Source organism: Canis aureus, chromosome 18 (genome assembly GCF_053574225.1).
Source record: "Canis aureus isolate CA01 chromosome 18, VMU_Caureus_v.1.0, whole genome shotgun sequence".
Lineage (NCBI taxonomy): Eukaryota > Metazoa > Chordata > Mammalia > Carnivora > Canidae > Canis > Canis aureus.
In genome coordinates, this window is record NC_135628.1 from 37,983,586 (window position 1) to 38,004,549 (window position 20,964).

The 20,964-nt window shown below is 36.6% G+C and overlaps 1 protein-coding gene and 1 long non-coding RNA gene across 5 annotated transcripts in view; one reads left to right on the plus strand and one right to left on the minus strand.

Moving 5' to 3' along the window:
• COL28A1 (collagen type XXVIII alpha 1 chain) overlaps positions 1–20,964 on the plus strand; it is a 161,424-nt gene that overhangs the window by 55,021 nt on the left and 85,439 nt on the right. For both annotated transcript variants that reach the window (XM_077856802.1, XM_077856804.1), the window contains 5 exons: positions 75–143; positions 3,207–3,275; positions 6,896–6,964; positions 11,107–11,175; positions 12,312–12,380. In XM_077856802.1, coding sequence (XP_077712928.1) covers positions 75–143; positions 3,207–3,275; positions 6,896–6,964; positions 11,107–11,175; positions 12,312–12,380 — 345 coding nt within the window. The remainder of the gene's footprint in view (positions 1–74; positions 144–3,206; positions 3,276–6,895; positions 6,965–11,106; positions 11,176–12,311; positions 12,381–20,964) is intronic.
• Positions 1–20,964, minus strand: part of LOC144288859 (uncharacterized) — a 171,596-nt gene that overhangs the window by 39,892 nt on the left and 110,740 nt on the right. For 2 of the 3 annotated variants that reach the window (XR_013356868.1, XR_013356869.1), the window contains exons 2-3: positions 10,767–10,850; positions 788–877 (exon numbers count right to left, since the gene is read on the minus strand). This is a non-coding gene — a long non-coding RNA (uncharacterized LOC144288859). Of the gene's footprint in view, positions 1–787; positions 878–10,766; positions 10,851–11,697; positions 11,965–20,964 lie in introns of those variants that run through there. The other variant, XR_013356870.1, reaches the window with a different exon arrangement.

A 20,964-nucleotide genomic window follows, 5' to 3' on the forward strand; every position in this document is an offset into this window, starting at 1 on the left:
CCTTCTCTCTCCACCCCTCCCACTCTCTCTTTCCTGCTCATTTCCTGCTCCTCATCCTCTCTTCTCCTCAACAGGGTCCCCGTGGTCCTGAGGGAGCACCAGGAGAGAGGGGCTTACCAGGAGAAGGATTTCCAGGGCCAAAGGTAACAATACATTCTGGGCTATGAAAAAAGTGCTTTGCCTTGCATGGTCATGATTTACAACTTTAAAAAATGTGTCCTAGCCATGATCAGAAGTCGAAGATATTTTCCTGACCATCTTCAACCCTACCTAAAGGAAGCAATATGTAAATTTTCCCTTGACATGAAACTGTAGTGAAATTTGCAATTATAAGTAACTAATTAACAGATTTTACTTGATAGAATTATTGCATGTGAAATGAGAAAACTCTCATAGTTTGTAGTCATTCAAGCAAAGTGATAAAAAGGATCTTTATGCCCAAAAGTTATTGAGCATAGCTTCCACAGAACTTTACTTACAGCTTTGTTTTGTGAAACATAGATAAGAAACTAATAAACCAATGTGTAATCATATTGTCATTAGTATAATAAGAAAGAAAATATGATGGAAGGGGAGGAGGGTGGGGGGTGGGGGTGACTGGGTGGCGGGCACTGAGGGGGGCACTTGATGGGATGAGCACTGGGTGTTATTCTGTATGTTGGCAAATTGAACACCAATAAAAAATAGATTTATTATTAAAAAAAAAAGAAAATATGTGTAGGAGGACAGAACTAGAATTACCTTGTTATCATAAGGAGTAAAATGCTATGAAAAATGTATCTTTTACCTGGCAATTGAGATTTTAAATGTTTCTACTGCTCCCATGTATAATTCTTGGTGCTCCAGTTCCTCTGGATCACGGGTTGGCAAGCTTTTTCTGTAAAGGGCCAGAAAATAAATATTTTAGGCTGTGTGAGCAGTATGGTATCTGTCACAATGATTTAACCTCTGCTGGTGTAGTATGAGAGCAGTCATCAACTAAGTATAAGTGAGTGAGTGTGGCTGTATTCCAATAAAGCTTTATTTACATAAAAACAAGCAGGGGGCCAGGTTTAGCCAATGGGCTATAGTTTGCTGACCCCTAGTCTAGGCTGTTTATCCACCATCTACCAAAGGCCACACAGAAAATGATTTTCCAACTTTGTGCAGCATCAACAAAATTTCATAGTAAGCAAGAATACATTTTCAGGGTCCTTTTTCCTTCTTTTCTAAATTATTTCCCCCAAACACACATGCATGCATACACATACCACCCAGAGAAGCAGATGCTGTTTTCTAAGTATCTAAGAACTTCCATTTCAGCTATTTGGTAAGGTCACCAAGATCTGGCCTTCTCATCCCAGCCTCTTGCTATAAAATATCATCTCCTTCTTAGCCTCCTCCACCAGAATCAAAATTCTATTGTCTGTGAGTAACCTAAATTTCAACTAGAGAAAAAAAATCAATTCGTTACAACCTAATTCTTACTAAGTAGTGAGTGACTGCTGAGTTGAATTTTAAGAGGCCCTCATTAACTCATAAACTTATTTTGGCATAATCAATGGAAATCATTTGTAAGATAAAGGGGACATTACTAAAGACCTAACCTAACCAGAGTATCACTATCAGAAGACAGACCAGCAGTTTAGTGCTACATTTTAGAAATTTTTAAAATACATAATTTCTTGAATTTTTTGGCATATACTCAATTTCTGTTTATAAATAGTCCAAACAACCTGGGAAATTCAAATAGCCAGGGTTATTTCTCTTGAGAGTCTGTGGGGGTTTTTAAGATACATAAGTAAATGAGAAATGAATAAGGGAAATATTAAAAAGCAGGCTGCAGGGCGGGTTTAGTGACAGGTTCAACTGTATGTTATAATAATATACTTTTATTCATAACAACTCACAGCACTGCATCACCCTGTATCTCTTCACAGAAAGAATACATTATATTCAGGGTTATTTTAGGGTCATCTTATGTAATTTTATTCTGTGGTAGATTTCAGAAAAGCCCATTAATCAGAATACTTCATCCCCCAACCAGCAGGGCCAATGGGAGTTTTCTATATGAGCTACTTGGGGTTAGTTTGTGATGATGTAGAGGTAAAGTGAATAAATTATAAATAAGGAGGGACTTAAAGGTATATTTTCCTGTTTCTTAGGTTTCTTGCACGTGTTCTTTGATTTTACTCTGGGTTAAAAAAACTCATGAAATGAATGCTATTTCTTTTTTTTTTTTTTTTAAATAAAGAGTTTACTTGTTTATTCATGAGAAACACAGAGAGAGAGGCAGAGACACAGGCAGAGGGAGAAGCAGGCTCCATGCAGGGAGCCCGACATGGGCCTCGATCCGGGGACCCCAGGATCATGCCATGGGCCAAAGGCCGCGCTAAACCGCTGAGCCACCCAGGCTGCCCATGAATGCTATTTCTAATTGATCATATGGTTTATTTTTCACACAAATTCACAAGACGTATGACTTCATTACATACGTAAATTACATTACGACCAGAGCTATCTATATAGGTCATGTGACTTAAAGTACCTTCAAGAAGATTTTCTTTTCTTCTTTTTTAAGATTTTATTTATTTATTCATGAGAGACACAGATAGAGGGAGAGGCAGAGACATAGGCAGAGGGAGAAGCAGGCTCCCTGCAGGAAGCCCAAGGTGGGACTGGATCCCAGGACCCCGGGATTGTGCCCTGAGCCAAAGGCAGACATTCAACCGCTGACTACCCAGGCATTACCTCAAGAATATTTTCTATGACTTGGTCTAAAACTAAATTTTCAGTGAATGTTTATAAATTATGATATAAAATGTTTAATAAGTAATTCAATACTAGCAAGTATTCATATACTAATACAAAAGATGAATTTTCATTGTGTGATGGATCTAGTTGCGCAGTGTTAAGGAAATGGAGGATTGATTCTGTTTGTTGTACTGCATGATTAGATAGGTCCTCCATTTCCAGGTATATCTGATTATATCAGGAATGGAGCTTTTCTCCAACTTTAGTGATGCTGTGTACATGTTCTGTTTGGACAGAGTTCTTCCTATCTAAGAGTCATAAAACTAATTATATTTTGTTGCAAGTTACAAATCTCTGGGTCAGCTAGAATTACCCATTTGTAGTGAGTAGTGAATCTGATACTTTGAATGCTTCAACTGTTTTTAAATCCCGATTTTTATTAATATACTAATATTTCTCCCGTATATTTTCAGGGTGAAAAAGGCTCTGAAGGACCAATTGGCCCGCAAGGATTACAAGGCCTGTCAATCAAAGGGGACAAGGTACTGCATATAGGGTATACAATAGGAAAGATGCCAATAAAATATTTTGTTCACTGTTCTTTATGCATGTAGATTTATGAACTGTGTTCAACCTGACGACCGTATCATACAGGTATCCAGTTAATTATAAATCAAGTATATGCAAGGTATTTTATTATGTAAGATGAATTATGATTTGAGATATCCTATCATGTGTATTTATACTAACGTCTCGTTTATTTGGGTTTTGACTTCCAGTAAAACTATCTTCAGCTAAGCGGCTTTGAAACCAAACATTAGCAAAACAGACCTCTTCTTATTAAAGAAAATAGTTTTTTAAAATGTATTGACTTGACCCCATTATAGAAAGTGCATGTCCATCCTTATGTGCTCACTCAAATACTATTACTTTAAAATAGAACTAAAATAAGAGAACTTATTTAAGAAAACTAGCATTGATGCCCTCTAACAAGGACCAAGAGGGATCCACATATAGTTGAACAAACTTAGGTTTATAGATTCAGTGCAGTGAGGGAGGCCACATACCATGGGGAACTCATCGATATTCAGTAAGAAGATTAAAGATTTTTTATAGGATTTGGGCTTGTGTTAGGCGATTTTGGGAAGTATCTAAGAAAGTAGGAGTTGATTTTGGATTGAATGCTGTTAGGAAGTGAGGTAATTTTAAAACTGGCTATCTTAATGCATCTTTATCTAGGATGTGGGAAAAATGGAGTCAGGCTTAGCTTTAATTGGTAAAAGAGTAGCAGTCATTCATTTCAGCTAGTATAGGGGGATGTGTGATCATTTTGCTGGGGATGGGTGATTTGGATGTTGTTTTTGTCTGTGCTCAGACATGACTATGGAGCAGACTTCCTTTTATCTTAGTTCATTACATTGAATGGCCATATCTGACAGTATTCTCTAAAATTGTTTATGTTTAATACCATGGCCTATCTGTCATTGCTTTTCTCTTTCTCATTAGTTACTTGTTTTCTTTAAAATAACTGCAGATTATACCCAGATTAGAAGTGTGGTGAGGCTGGTAATAGGAGCTATGGAGGCTGATAAGGTCTTACAGACCAGTGGGGAGGAAAAGCTGCCAGAAGGGGAGAGGATATAAGAAATGTGCAAAAAACAGAGACCTAATATCAATTTGGAGTCAGTTATATGTTAAACTATAAGCATATCATCACATTATATATTAGAATAATAATTTATATTCACTATTATCTTAAGTGTTGTGTTTCAATTTTGAATTACTTATTTCTTTTATTTACTGATAGCTGTCTCGTCTAGGTCTCTGTTTTTAAATAGCAGAGATACTGGTAAATAGTGAGTTATGCAAATTTTAGTTACAATATAATTCTTGGTTCAAATAGTTCAGCTCCAGCTCCAAAATACCCTAACAATATATAAGTTTTTTTTTTTTTTTTCCTTTGGAGCAGTAAGAACTGAGCACACCAGTTCTATTGTTTTATAAGTTCAGTAAATTAACTTTTTCAGGTGTTGTTATCATGATATTTGTTTTTACATCTGGAGCTCATACAAAGAAAATACACTGAAATATCAGACAGTATCACATAGTAATTATGAGGCTTTCATCTGCTACTACTGCCTTACTAAATCAATACCATCTTATCTTTCTCTTCCCTCTTTCTTCCTCTCCTATTCTTTTATATATAATACTAGATTCAAGTACTTTGGTGTCTGTAATTCAAGTGATAAGATAAACACCTCTATGATAAGGACTCTCAAAATATGTAATGGGTAAAACACAAGGAAGTAGTTTTGATACAGATATTAAATGTAAATAATAATGCACATAAGAGGATCCTTCTTATGCATTCATTGAATATTTGCAGAATAGTGGTTATGAGTTGGGTTCTGGAGTCAGAGAGAGAGTGAATTTGAATCTTGCCTCTGTCATCAAACAGTTGTGTGACTGAGGCAAGTTACTTAACCTCATCTGGAAAATAGGGATGCCTACCTTTAGAGAGTACTTGTGAGGATTAAGTGAGATAATGCATCAAAAACATTTAGCCCAGTGTCTGCCAAATGACAAGCAATCAAATTTTGTATCAGAATAATCCAGCTTTAAACTAGAACTTGAGTCCATTACATTTTTCCTTCTTAGATATTTATTTAGACTGGGGGTTGACAAAAAGTAAAATACTAAGAAGCATATTCTAGGGCATGTCTTAATGACAAGATAAGGATACTTTATTTATTTATTTAAACAGGTTCCACACCCAGCATAGAGCCCAGTGTGGGGCTTGAACTCACAACACTGTGATCAAGAGTTGGATACCACCCAGGCACCCCATGATATTATATGAACTATGATCTAGTGATATAGTTTTGTTCAAAAAACATTTATTTATCCCAGGCATTGGCAAACTATGGGGCTGGCTGTTATAAAGTGTTTTTAGAAAATAGGCACATCTGTTCAGTTAAGTACTGTCTGTGGCTGCTTCTTCACTACCAAAGCAGCGTTAATTAGTTATGACAGAGACCTCAGTATGGCCCTTAAGAATAATGTTTAGTCTCCAGCTGTTTACGAACAAGTTCATGGATCCTAATGTAGCCTAAATACAATTGACATTTAAATGTCTAAGGCATCTGGCTAGCTCCGTTGGTAGAGCATGTGACTCTTAATCTCAGGGTTGTGAGCTCAAGGCCCACATTGGGCATAGAGTCTTCTTCTAAAAATAAAAAATAAAAAGTATATGCGTCTCATTGTGTCCTTGCTGTTCTGGGATGTGCTAGGCATCATCCTCGTACTGGATGTTTGCTCTGCCTGGAATGCTTTTTCTTCTGTTTCTACCTGGTTCATTCCCTTTCATTAGTGAGGCCATCCCTGGACACCTTACACAAAACTATAGCTGTCTCTTCCTTCCCCAATTTATTTTTCTCCTTAGCACTTACCCTTATTCAACATAATATTTATTTTATCTTCTTTATTTTGTTTACTATCTTCTGTTTTCCCTACTAAAATGTAAGCTCTGTGAAAACAGAGATTTTTGGCTGTTTAGGTCACTGTTGCTTCCCCAGTGTTTGGAACAATCCCTGGCACATAATGGGCACTCACAAGTATTTGTTGAAAGACACAAAGAATGAATGATTGATAGTGTTCTTCTTACTGATAATTTGTTTTTCAAATTTATTTCAAGGAAGGAAAAGGTGTGATTCTTTAATTTTGTTGCATTTACCTTAAATAATTTCTTAATTTTTAAAATGTATTTTAGCAAGATGTGGAGGGAAAAGGTATTTAGAAAATTTAGAAAAATCCTGATTTTCTTGTACCCTATGAATATTAGGCTTCTAAATATTTCTGTTATGATCCTAACAGGAAGTGTTTGTGTCATTATAATACCCATTTAGGCACTTTTGGTCCTTGTGAGAAAAATGATTGGTAAATATAAACTGGTGCAAATACCAGTTTAGACTACGTAGTGAAAATATCATTCACTACTTTGGCAAACTTTAACTATACACTGTTTAAAAGAAAGAGAGTTTTCTAACTTTTTATGTTGAACCCTTTTATGGCATAGCTAGATTTCATTTCAGCACAATTCAAGATTAGCAAAGTATGAAAGAATGAGGTTTACGGTTACATTTCTGTCTTATTTTCTATACAGGGAGATTTGGGACCTGTGGGACCCCAAGGGCCAATGGGCGTCCCTGGAATTGGGAGTCAAGGGGAACAGGTAATCAAAGCTTTCTCTTTCCCTTCTGTACAGAACATTCTGGCCCAATACTGGTGTTTGTTGAAAGCCAGTTCTGCAAACACCTATGAGTATAATTGGTAGTCAAAGAGTAATGGAATATACAGCCAAAAGTGAATGTGGGGAAAGAAAAGATGGTTCTGTGAGATTTTACTTTTTAGAACTTCCAAAGATTAAAAAAAAACTAACATGTGTGTTTCTTGGAGCTATGAGTTTTACCATTAATGCCTAGTTAACAAGATAAGAGTTTCAGAGTGATTTTATATTTTTAGTTTTCCTTAGGAGCATTGGTTTATATATCAGTTGGTGTGCTTGTTTTCCCCTTGAGGCTTTATGAATGATTAAATCTCACTCTCTCCCAATGCTAGTAGAGTAGTGTTTCCCACCTCCGAGCCTTGTACCAATCTAAAAAAAGTGTTGAACTTAAAACAAGCACCAGAACCAGAGGTAACCATTTAAATTAAAGAGCACCATTCCTGAATAGAAGCAAATCACAAATTGGGCTTGTTTGTTTGTTTGTTCATGAGAGACTCAGAGAGAGAGGCAGAAACATAGGCAGAGGTAGACTTAGGCAGATGGAGCCTGATGTGGGACTCAATCCCAGGACCCTGGGATCATGACCTGAACCAAAAGCACTCAACCACTGAGCCATGCAGGTGCCCCTACAGACTGGGTTTATAAATGACATTTGGCTTCTCTTGGTCAGAAGGAAGGAAAGCTCTCTGAAGATGTCCACATTCGTGGCTTAACTGCTTCCAAAATCTTCTGACCATAACTTTTGGAAAAGCTGGGCAATTTTATTAGATTTAAATAATATAAAGATAATGTAATAGCACTATCTACCTATAGAATCTCATTTAATCAAAGTGATGAACAAATCCAACTTTATGCTAACTGTCCTCCTGCATAGAAAGTAGCCAATCGGTTTAAGATTTATGATTAAGGTTTGAATTATTCTGTTGCCTAGAGAAAGAATAGTGCTTCCCTTATCTAGGAGAGTGGGAAAAGAGAATAAAAAAAGAAAGAATTCCAAATCTCATTGTTGACATTAGAATTTATTTCTAACCATCTGGAAATTATTATTTTTTTTTAAGATTTTATTGATTTATTTGAGAGACAGAAGGAGAGTACAGAGGGAGAGTAAAAGGCAGAAGTAGGCTCTCTGCTGAACGGGGAACTTGATATAGGGCTCTATCCTAGGACCCTGAGATAATGACCTAAGCTGAAGGTAGATGCTTAAGTGACTGAGCCACCCAGGTGCCCCCCACCCCCACGTCTTGAAATTAATTAGTATTTTGTTGTTGTTAATCCAAGCAACAGCAAAGTTGGATATTACTCCTTTTCCCATTTCCTTTCTCTTGGTAGCGATCCTAGTGTAATACATTAGGAGGATTAAGATGCAGGAAAAGCAAAGATAAGTCTGTATATAAGTGTTTAGATAATAATTAAGAGCTGGATATTTTGATTACACCAGAACTATGGTTTGACTACAGCACTGGGCAGTCTCAAACTTTGTAGTTTATTTGCTGGTTTCAGACAGGCTTACATTCTGATCCTGGAAGGGGCTGGACAGTCCTAGTTCTGGGTGTTGTGGTCCTGGTGCTAAAAATGAGGTTCAAAGAAAGCCAAATCTTTCCAAATGGCCTGTGAGTTCTGGACCTCCCACCAGCAACTTCCTGTTGCCTTTAATGCTGGTTCTTGGTGGGCATTGTTGTTCTTTAGCTTAAAAGAAAATCTCTTTGACTTCTTTTGTCTCCTCACCCCTTTCTCTCAAAATTTTCAAGAGAAAGAACTTTTAAGGTAGATGTCCATACGGAGCTGACTCTGCATAGGAGACTGAATAGAATGTGTTATTTGTAAACTGCTTTGAACAAGAAAGGAATTTGATTGCTCTTTTAAGACAAATGATTTAAAGCCTACTTAAATGTAACCTCTATTTATACAGTTGTTCATTTTTCTTCTCCTTAATTTAACATGTTTACCCACTGAATTACTGTTATTACATCTTCCTAATTCTCTTACAGAAATAAATTTCCCCAATCATCTGTTTTTGGGAGAACTCCTGATTTCAGGAACATGTTGATAATACTTCTCAAGTGACCTGCAGATTTTCATGAAATGTTTGGAGGCTTGTCCACATTAACTGTCATAAATTGGAGTGAAAATACCAAATAACCACATTTACACATGTGCAAACATATATGGTGGATCTTTTTGAATTTTCTAGTTCCTTGTCACATATCATCCAAGTTGTAGATTATTCTAGAAGAGTCCTTTTGCATCCTTCTCATAATAACCTTAGCTTTCTTAAACTGTTTAGACTGCTTCATCTTCATTAACCAGAGAAAATGATATTTATAGTTAAAAGACAAACAAGCAGTTGTGTCATCCAGCTGGAGAAAAGGGGATACTACTTAAAATAAAAAAAATCATGTATCTGTAGCCATTATTTACACAATCATAACTTGTGGGGTGTAAGCAAAACAAAATTTTAGTTTTTCTTCATCAACTGTTTAAATATTTTTTGGTGGGGAAAGTTTTTTCTTTTTCTTACTGCAGGAAGAAATTATCAATGAGCTACAAACTTTTCATATTACTTTTAGGTAATAACAAGTCATAGTGTCACCTCTAGGTTGTAAATCACAGTTTTAATTGAGTAATAAAAATTATTCAGTCAGTATATTAATTTTCCTTTTAATCTTCATTTATCTGATATGAGCTATAGAGAAAACCTATGATCTGTGAGAAGAAACATGCTTCTTATCCCTCCCAGGCTGAATCAAGGATGAGGGTAGAGGGGAGGACACACGTTCTTTCTTGGATGGTCTATTGTCACATGGCTTTGGATCCTCTGGTCTTGCTAATTGCTTGACACTGAGCTTCATTGTGGGGCTCCTGCCTTGCCCCTGTGACTGCCACTCTCAGAACATGGATGAAGGACTCTCTTCCTCTAGCTGTTTCTCATCATCAGCTTCTGCTTTTCTGGGGGTTTGTTCTATACTGATTCTCTCTGTTGAGATTCCACTGCTCCTCCAGGTCCTATGGGACAGGATTCAAAACGATTCCAGGCCAACCCTATCTCTCACCTAGAGTACATCTGATCCACAGAAAAAACTTGTGTGACCTTTGTGCTATCAAACTCTGGATAGATGGGATAGATGGGATCCAACCCTAGCTTTCTCTTAACCATTACAGTCCATTTTAGCTTTCCCAGATAGGAGTCAGACATAGGTCCCTTGTGTCACCAAAGCAAAACTCCACGTCAATAAGTGGTTTCACTGAAGCTCTCTTTCTAGAAGTGGTAAAGAGAGAAGCAACTCAAACCCCTCTCATTTTCTTCAGAGAAAACACTTTATAAGATTACTTTCTCCAGAGAAGAACTAATTAATCCTATCTCCTTCCCCTTTTTATACCCACAAGGTGAGTGAGAATCTAGTGTTTGAACATTCTTCATTTTGGTGTCTATCGACTACTACTTCTTAAGAGCCTAAGGTCAAAACTTCAATTTAACATCCTGTTATATTTTGATTGAAACAGCTAGAATACAGGTTCACCTGCATGTGACTGAAATGTGAAATAGGTTAACAAGAAGGAATTTTATTTCTCTTGTTTGAAACTCCAAGCTGGTGTGGTAGCTCTGTTCATTAGGGTCTTCAGAAGTTCAGTCTTCATTCTTGTGAGTCTGCCCTTCCAAGGGTGCTTTCCTCATCCACATGGTCCAGGATAGCCACTGTGTCTTCAATTCAGCCCCTGTGAAAGGGGATTAGGGAAGGGAAATGCATACCTCTTCCCTTATTGTGAATCAGCAGTTGCACACATCACTTCCATTTGTATCCCGTTGGTCAGCATCCAGTCCATCTGGCAACACCTGGATGCAACAGGGATTGAGAATCATGGTTGTTATTCTTGGCAGCCATGCAGGTCAGCTAAATTTCTCTTAGTATGGAAAAAGGGGATAATGCATATTATGGTTCAACTGGCAGCCTCTACCATGCCATTCAACAAATACTACCAGTAATGTATTATGGGTTGTTAATGAAATTTTCACTTTAGAGGGTATGAAACCACTTTTATGCAAATTTCTTAATTTCACTAACACTTTTTAAAAATGTTTTATTTTAAAGGGAATCCAAGGTCCTATGGGTCCACCTGGTCCACAAGGGCCTCCAGGACAAGGCCTACCTGGTTCTAAGGTATTTTCTAACTGAGAGCAGAGTTTAACATACCTATGTCTAATTGCTGTTTCCTGGTCAGTAGCCAGTGCATTGGGAAAGCAGCAGATGAAAGGAACTTAAAATCAGACTTCTACTTAATGCAAAATGTTACTGTAATTCCTGATGGTTTGGATAATGTATGTAATCTTTATACATTTAGAAGCATTTATTTATGCAATCTTAGTTTATTGTTTTCTTTATTACCTTTTCTCAAAAGATCCCATTCTAGCAGATCAAGCAGGCTACCTGTGGACTGGCTAATCCATTCTCACCAGCACTGCCACAGTAGGCCTAACTCCTGACACATTTAATTAAAGATACAGAGTCAGAGATAAGGAAAAAAATCTATGAACGTGGGAATCATTTTATGTCCTAAATTAAAACTATTATTTTTATCCCTTAGGGAGAGGCATGGCACTTCTTATTTAACTCGCTGTCCTTAACGTTGCTCCAAATGATCACTAATCATTGTTAAATAAATACTTCTTTGAGAGTACCCACCTTCCAGTATACTCCTTAGAGATTGCCATGTGATAGAATAAAGTTACTGTCCTTGAGCTTTTTGCTGTGGGTTCCTTATTAGAAGCTCAGGTTTTCTCTCTGCTTATGATAATTGCTCTGGACTCACAGTCATTTTGGCTTCTCATGTGTCAATTTCCATTGCTGTGGGGTATAACTGTCCATCTTCCAGGTGCCACCTTTTGCGTATGCCACCTAGCCTGTATTTTAAGCAAGTCATTATACATTCCAAATTTGGTAAAACTCCATCCACCTGAAGGGATTTTAGGCAAATATATGCATTTGAATTATATATAAACATATATTAAAATAATAGAATCAATATATATTAAAATATATTTTCATGTTTTATGTTAAAATGTATTGTGAGTGTTAATATTGACAATATAATTAATATCTATTTACTATATATATATATATATATATATATATATATATATATATATATTTGCACACATAATGTGAATCCAGCATACAAAGCTCAGTTTGATCTTATTTTGTTGATACAAGAAAGCTCCTAGCTCTAAAGGCAGGAATATATTATTTTTATATTGCTACTATAGTCACATACTCTTCTAATACTCTTTCCTCACTAGGGTGAAGTAGGCCAGACAGGAGCTACGGGTCCTAGAGGGCCAGTAGGAGTTGGAGTACAAGGCCCAAAGGTGAGCTGCCCATAGTGATCAGAAGCGTTTAGATAATTTATGTCGTATTATGTGGAGTTTCATTTATGTCCAAATGCAACACAGATCTGCATGTGTCATCTGTTATTTCATCAGAGGAGAATATTTATTCAGGAAGGGGTCTTATGCTCAGTGCAACTCTTACTTTTTAAGAAGAACCAAAAATCTTAGTTTATTTTAATGACTGCTATCTGGTTTTTATTTGTATATTTATTAGCATCGGAGGCCCTCTTTTGGCATAGTGTGATTCTTCACATGATCTTAGCCAAGAGGCCAAGAAGCGATGGCACAGTGTAATTCTTTAAGAATATTCTTGCCTGCCAGATTATAAACAGAGCACATAACATAGTAAGATTTCAGCAAAGGGTATTTCCCTTGTCTTGTTTTGTGGCTGGCTCATGTCTCAGATCTCAACTCAAAAGCTACTCCCTCAGAAATTTGGTCCTGAAACCTAAAGCATGTCTCTCCTACTCCTTTTACCCAGTTATTTTATATCCCAGCATGCTGTTTCCTTTGCTCTTACCACTCCCCTCAACTGGCATGTTTTCTGAATTACTTTTCATCTTACTAATCACTCAAAGGAATGTAGTGCCCCACACCGCAGCCACCAGCCACATGTGGTTATTGAATGCTGGGAATGAGAGTATAAAGTGAGGTGTGTGTTAAGTGTGAAAGACACACTAGATTACAGAGCTTAGCACAAAAATGTGAACTGTATCATTAGTACATTTGCAGATTGATTGGATATTGAAATGATACAATTTCGGACATAGTAAGGTAAGTAAAATACATTACTAGGATTATTTTCACCCGTGTCCTTTAACTTTGCGAATGTGACAACTAGAGAAGCTGTAATTACATAGATGGCTTGCTTTATATGTCTATTGGACAGTGCTACTGCACTGCAGCAGGGTCCTTGTTTCCTTTTTTGTCTTATTACTGAATCTCCAGTTCTGGGGACAAGCAGATCTCAATAAATGCTGTTGAGTACATGAACGAATTCTTACTTTACCCTTCACAATTTCTATAACTAATCCTGAAGGCACACAGGATCTGGCCGGCCATCCTGAGGGTTAAGCTCCATCATTGTTGTGGCTGACATTGTCATCATTCTTATAGGTATTTGGGTATTAGAATGTGCAAGATGTGGATCTAGAAGAATATACATGTTACATATACATAAATATATAATTACAAAGGATACAAAATGTGCTAATGTAAATAGCAGTCACTAACATAAATAGTAATAATAGCTGCCATTTGTTGAATGGTTTCCATGTGCCACGCAATATGCTAGGTGCTGAGTATGACATAAATGTCACCATACATATATGTAGTGTATGTATATGTGTGTACACGCATTATGTCATATATGTGCCAATTTCAGAGAAGCAACATAGGGTAGTAAGGCTCAACAGTTAGGCTACCTGACTCTGAATCCCAGTTTTGCCACTAATCAGAAGTGCAATCTTAATCTTCTTTCACTTTAGAAAATGAAATATTTCTAACATACTCAATAGTGTAGAGGGTAATACAGAGACCACACATGTAATCCACAACCCAGCTTTATCAAATGTTGACATTTTGCCATATTTATTATAGCTATTATTTTTCAGAAGAAGCATTACAGATATATAGCTAGAGGACTTTCCCTGTGCTTCTGAATCCCATGACCCTCCTCTTCCTCACCGGACTTAATTATTATCATGACTTGGGTATTTATCATTCTTTCAAAGTTTTTATGATTTTCCTACATATGTTTTTATCCATAAACCACATATGTCTTTTGTGTGTTCTTGAACTTTACATGATGCATCATTCTGCCATATATTTATATTCAGCCTCATGTCTTATTTGTTTTTATACGTCCTTCATCCATTCATTTTCATTGCTCTATGGTAGTCTATTGTGTAAAAATACCTCATTTAAAATTTATCCATCTTCTTATCGATAGACATTTAAATTGCTTCCCATTCTTTTGGCTTTGCCAACAATGCTGCCATAAATATTCTACAAGTTTCCTTTGGTGTAAATCAGACTACAAGTTTCTCTCACTAGTTGGTGATAGATACTGTAAGTAGAACTGGAAGATCATAGAATATAGGCAAGTTTTTAGTTTTGATATTGTGAAAATCCTGTCCAAAATGAACAATGGGTAAAATGGCTCTGCCCATTCACCCTCCTTCTAGCAATATGTGACAATGCTCCTTTCTCTACCTTTTTGCCAATATGAAGCATATATGATATAGCTCATTGTTTTAATTTCTATTCCCTGGTAACTGTTTGAACGGTTTTTGGGTACTTAGTGGATCTTCAGCTCTTTTCCTTTGTGAATTCTTTTAGGTATTCTTTTTTTAGGTTTGGTGTTCCTTTCTTTTTCTTTTCTTTTTTAATTTATTTTTTATTGGTGTTCAATTTACCAACATACAGAATAACCCCCAGTGCCCATCACCCATTCACTCTCACCCCTAGTTCTACCTTCTACCTCCCCTAGTTCGTTTCCCAGAGTTAGCAGTCTTTACGTTCTGTCTCCCTTTCTGATATTTCCCACACATTTCTTCTCCCTTCTCTTATATTCCCTTTCACTATTATTTATATTCCCCAAATGAATGAGAACATATAATGTTTGTCCTTCTCCGACTGACTTACTTCACTCAGCATAATACCCTCCAGTTCCATCCACGTTGAAGCAAATGGTGGGTATTTGTCATTTCTAATAGCTGAGTAATATTCCATTGTATACATAAACCACATCTTCTTTATCCATTCATCTTTTGATGGACACCGAGGCTCCTTCCACAGTCTGGCTATTGTGGCCATTGCCACTATAAACATCGGGGTGCAGGTGTCCCGGCGTTTCATTGCATCTGAATCTTTGGGATAAATCCCCAACAGGTCGTAGACAGGTCTATTTTTAACTCTTTGAGGAACCTCCACACAGTTTTCCAGAGTGGCTGCACCAGTTCACATTCCCACCAACAGTGTAAGAGGGTTCCCTTTTCTCTGCATCCTCTCCAACATTTGTGGTTTCCTGCCTTGTTAATTTTCCCCATTCCCACTGGTGTGAGGTGGTATCTCATTGTGGTTTTGATTTGTATTTCCCTGATGGCCAGTGATGCAGAGCATTTTCTCATGTGCATGTTGGCCATGTCTATGTCTTCCTCTGTGAGATTTCTCTTCATGTCTTTTGCCCATTTCGTGATTGGATTGTTTGTTTCTTTGGTGTTGAGTTTAATAAGTTCTTTATAGATCTTGGAAACTAGCCCTTTATCTGATACGTCATTTGCAAATATCTTCTCCTATTCTGTAGGTTGTCTTTTAGTTTTGTTGACTGTATCCTTTGCTGTGCAAAAGCTTCTTATCTTGATGAAGTCCCAATAGTTCATTTTTGCTTTTGTTTCTTTTGCCTTCGTGGATGTATCTTGCAAGAAGTTACTGTGGCCGAGTTCAAAAAGGGTGTTGCCTGTGTTCTCCTCTAGGATTTTGATGGAATCTTGTCTCACATTTAGATCTTTCATCCATTTTGAGTTTATCTTTGTGTATGGTGAAAGAGAGTGGTCTAGTTTCATTCTTCTGCATGTGGATGTCCAATTTTCCCAGCACCATTTATTGAAGAGACTGCCTTTCTTCCAATGGATAGTCTTTCCTCCTTTATCGAATATTAGTTGACCATAAAGTTCAGGGTCCACTTCTGGGTTCTCTATTCTGTTCCATTGATCTATATGTCTGTTTTTGTGCCAGTACCACACTGTCTTGATGACCACAGCTTTGTAGTACATCCTGAAATCTGGCATTGTGATGCACAAGATACTGGCCAATAGGATCCAACAATACATTAAGAAAATTATCCACCATGACCAAGTAGGATTTATCCCTGGGACACAAAGCTGGTTCAACACCCGTAAAACAATCAATGTGATTCATCATATCAGCAAGAGAAAAACCAAGAACCATATGATCCTCTCATTAGATGCAGAGAAAGCATTTGACAAAATACAGCATCCATTTCTGATCAAAACTCTTCAGAGTGTAGGGATAGAGGGAACATTCCTCAACATCTTAAAAGCCATCTATGAAAAGCCCACAGCAAATATCATTCTCAATGGGGAAACACTGGGAGCCTTTCCCCTAAGATCAGGAACAAGACAGGGATGTCCACTCTCACCACTGCTATTCAACATAGTACTGGAAGTCCTAGCCTCAGCAATCAGACAACAAAAAGACATTAAAGGCATTCAAATTGGCAAAGAAGAAGTCAAACTCTCCCTCTTCACCGATGACATGATACTCTCTACATAGAAAACCCAAAAGCCTCCACCCCAAGATTGCTAGAACTCATACAGCAATTTGGTAGCGTGGCAGGATACAAAATCAATGCCCAGAAATCAGTGGCATTTCTATACACTAACAATGAGACTGAAGAAAGAGAAATTAAGGAGTCAATCCCATTTACAATTGCACCCAAAAGCATAAGATACCTAGGAATAAACCTCACCAAAGAGGTAAAGGATCTATACCCTAAAAACTATAGAACACTTCTGAAAGAAATTGAGGAAGACACAAAGAGATGGAAAAATATTCCATGCTCATGGATTGGAAGAATTAATATTGTGAAAATGTCAATGTTCCCCAGGACAATTTACACGTTTAATGCAATCCCTATCAAAATACCATGGACTTTCTTCAGAGAGTTAGAACAAATTATTTTAAGATTTGTGTGGAATCAGAAAAGACCCCAAATAGCCTGGTGTTGCTTTCTTGTCAAAGTTTTTTGTATTAGGATATTAATCCTTTGTTAATTTGGTTACAGATATTCCCTGGGCTATCATTTGTTTGTTTTGTTTTGTTTTGTTTTTATTTTTGCTTTTTTACCTAGGGTACCTTTTACTATACAGAAGTTGTAAGTTCTGATGGTCTGAGCTTTTTGAATATTATTTACAAACATTTCTTGACTCCAAAGTCTTAAAGATACTCATATTTTCTTCTTAAAATTTGGTGTTTTGCTTTGTAAAATTTAGGTCTTTAGCCCACTTACAGTTTCTTTTTGTGTATGGGGCAAGGTAGTGAGTGATCTCTTTTTTCTGAGATGGACAACCAGATGTCCTCACACGGATTGGTGAATAGTCCATCTTTGCTGCACTGGTATATAATTCCACATCTGTTATACATCGAGCTTCTCTATGTGTGAGGATCAGTGCCTGAGTTCTCTATTCCGCTCCATTTGTCTATTTATATCTTTCAGTGCTATTAATTCTCTGTCTTGATTATGATAGAGTTATAATAAGTTTTATCATCAATAGGGACAACGCTCTCAACTTCTTTCCTGGTTACTCTTAATTCTAACATATTCCTTTTAGGATTGACTTGTCAAATTTGACAGAGTATCCCAGTGGGGTATCCTATTGAGATTGCATTGAATCTGAAGATTAAATATTGAGTCTTTTGAACGACAGTGTAAAACTGATTTTTCAGGAAAATATTTGTTCTTTTATCCATAAAGATCTTCTAATTTTTTTAGTTAAAAAGGTACATTGGAGGAGGATTTCTGGGTGGCTCAGTGGTTTAGTGCCTGCCTTTGGCCCAGGGCCCGATCCTGGAGCTCCGGGATTGAGTCCGGCGTCAGGGGCTCCCAGCATGGAGCCTGCTTCTCCCTCTGCCTGTGTCTCTGCCTCTCTCTCTCTCTTTCTCATAAATAAATAAAAATAAAATCTTTTAAAAAAAAAGATGTTGTTTCACTTCTCATTTTCATTGTTTCTGATGAGAAATCTGCTAGAATCCACACATTTGTTTTTCTACATGTCTCTTTTGTCTGACTACCTTTGAGATTTTTTTCTGTATCGTTAGTTTTGAGCCATGCCATTATAATGTGCTTTACTTTTGTTTTCCTCATATTTCTTGTGTTCAGGGTTCATTGATTTTCTTGGATCTGTGAGTTACTGATTTCATCAAATTTGGAAATAGTAAGCCATTGTTTCTTGAAATATTTCCTGCTCTCTGCCTTTACCCAGGACACCCCATATTACTTAAATGTGGCTGTTTTATTGAAGTTCTGCTCATTCCTTTTCAGTCTCTTTTCTTTCTGTTTCATTTTAGATAGTTTTTATTGCTATGTTTCTGAGTTCATTAATCTGCTGTGATGTCTAATTTGTTTTTAATTTTATCCAGCATATGGTTTATCTCATACTTTGCAGTTTTCAACTCTAGAAGTTCAAATCGTATCTTTCTATAACTTCATGTTTCTATTTAATGTATCTCAACTTTCCTTTGGTTTCTGGAATATGGAATGCAATACAAAAGCTTTTAGGGTCCTTATCTACTATTGTATCACCTGTGCCATTTTCTTTAGTCTCCCCCACCCCCCACCCCAGTTTCTCTGAATTCCTGATTAGTTTTGGATAGATGCTAAACTTTGTGAATTTTACATTTTTGGGGGGCTAGACATTTTTGTGTTCCTATATACATCTTTGTATTTCCATACATATCTTTGTTCCTGGATTCTTTTAAGACCCTTAAAAACAGTTTGAACCTCTTAATCTTGCTTTTAAGCTTTCTTAGATAGGACTAAAGCAACATTTAGGCTAGGATTCATTTATCTTGACTACTGAAGCAAGGCCTTTTTTAAAAACTCTAATCTATGCCCTCATAATTGTGAGATTTCCTTTTTTGCCACTGGAAGCAGGCACTATTTCTGGCCTGCTGCCAGTTTTCTCTAATCCTTTAAGTTGGTTGTTTTCTGGGTGTTGGGTAGTTTAGTTTCTTCACACTGTGCTGAAGAGTATTTACTTGAATACTTGAGGGGGATACTCATCAGAGCTTCATCGTTCTTTCTGTGTACCTTCTTTCCATCAGGTAATTTATTCTGTGAATTTTTGATACCTGCCTTACCTAGACTCCTACCTTTGTCTCCTTAAATTAGAGATATTTTTGAACTTTCTCTGGGTTCTCTCTCCCTGTACCATGGCCTGGAAACTTTACCCAGGCAGCAAACTGGGGAAATTATAGTATTCACCTAACTTATTTCCTCATTCTCAGGTATTATTATTCTTCATTAGGTGATGTCTAATGTCTTGAAAGATATTGCTTTATATATTTTGTCTGGTTTTTAGCTGTGTCAGGGAGGAAGTTGAATCTGGTCCCTATTCCTCCATTTGACTGGAAACTTACATTATATCTACATTCATAGGTAGTCTGCTCTACAATATTGTTTACTTGTCCTATTATTATATGACTTTAACATTTTACTAGCCTCTTGAAATAAATTGGGTAAATTTCCCTCTTTTATTGTTTCTCAGAACTATTTGTATAAGATAGGGAATATCTGTTCTTCGAAGGATAAAGAATTGGGAAGGCTTGACTATATAAAACTAACAGAGCCTGTGATCTTGGAAGGAGAGCAAATTAGAGACTTTCAATTACTGATTCAGTTTTTTAATGCTTCAGGTTTATTTAGCTTCTCCATTTATCCTTATGTCACTTAAATAATTTATATTTTTCTTAAAAATTATGTTACTCTTTTCCAATTTATTTGTTTGAAATTGTCACAGAAATTTTCTATGATTTTAGAAAAACCTTTAATATGTACATAGTTATATTTCCCTTTAATTCTTAATACTGTTATCTGTAACTTTTTTCATATTAGTAATTTCTGCTGAAGTTTATTTAATTTTTTTAAAGGTATTACCCTTTAGTGTTGTTATTTTTCTTACTTTTGATTTTCAAATTTACTACTGTCTGCTCTCATCTTTACCATATCCTTCTATTTATTTTTAGGTTTATGTACTTCTTATTTTCACTAGGTTTTGTTGTTGTTTTGTTTTTTGGGTTTGTTTTAGTTGAGTTTACATGAAATGACTCTCACTTATCTTTAATATTTTTGCTCTTAATAAATGCAGTAAAAGCACTTTGGCACTGTTTGAAAGTAGCAAACATTCTTGGAGAATTTTAAAGGATATATTCTTAAACAAACTTGAAAGCAAGTAGCATTATTGACTATTAGAGCTGAAATTTCACTTGTAGGTTAGTTTCTTGGGGTTTCTGTATCAAAGAACCACAAACTGCGGTTCAACACAATAGAAATCTATTATCTCACAATTCTAGAGAAAATTGAAAATCCAGGTGTCTTCAGGTCATGCTTTCTCTAAAACCTGTAGGGAAGAATCTTTCTTTGCCTTGTCCTAGTTTCTGATGCTGACTGCCAGTGCTTGGCATTCCATGGCTTGTAGCTGAACCACTGCAGACTCTGCCTCTGCTGTCACATGGAGTTCCCCTTGTGTGCCTGCCTTAATGTGGTGTTTGTTTCTTTTTATAAGGACAGCGTCATATTGAATTAGGGCCTGCCCTATCACCTCATCTTAACTTGGTTATGTCTACAAAGACCCTATTTACAAATGAGTTAACATACACAGGTCCCAGGAGTTAGGACTTCAACATGTTACAGTTCAATCCATAACAATATAATCCAGAATTGAGATGCTAAGAGGTTAAGTAACTTGCCCAAGGTCTGATAGTTTAATTACTACTAGCTACTACTCGGATTTCTCCATTCAGAGACTTCTTGCAAGTACTG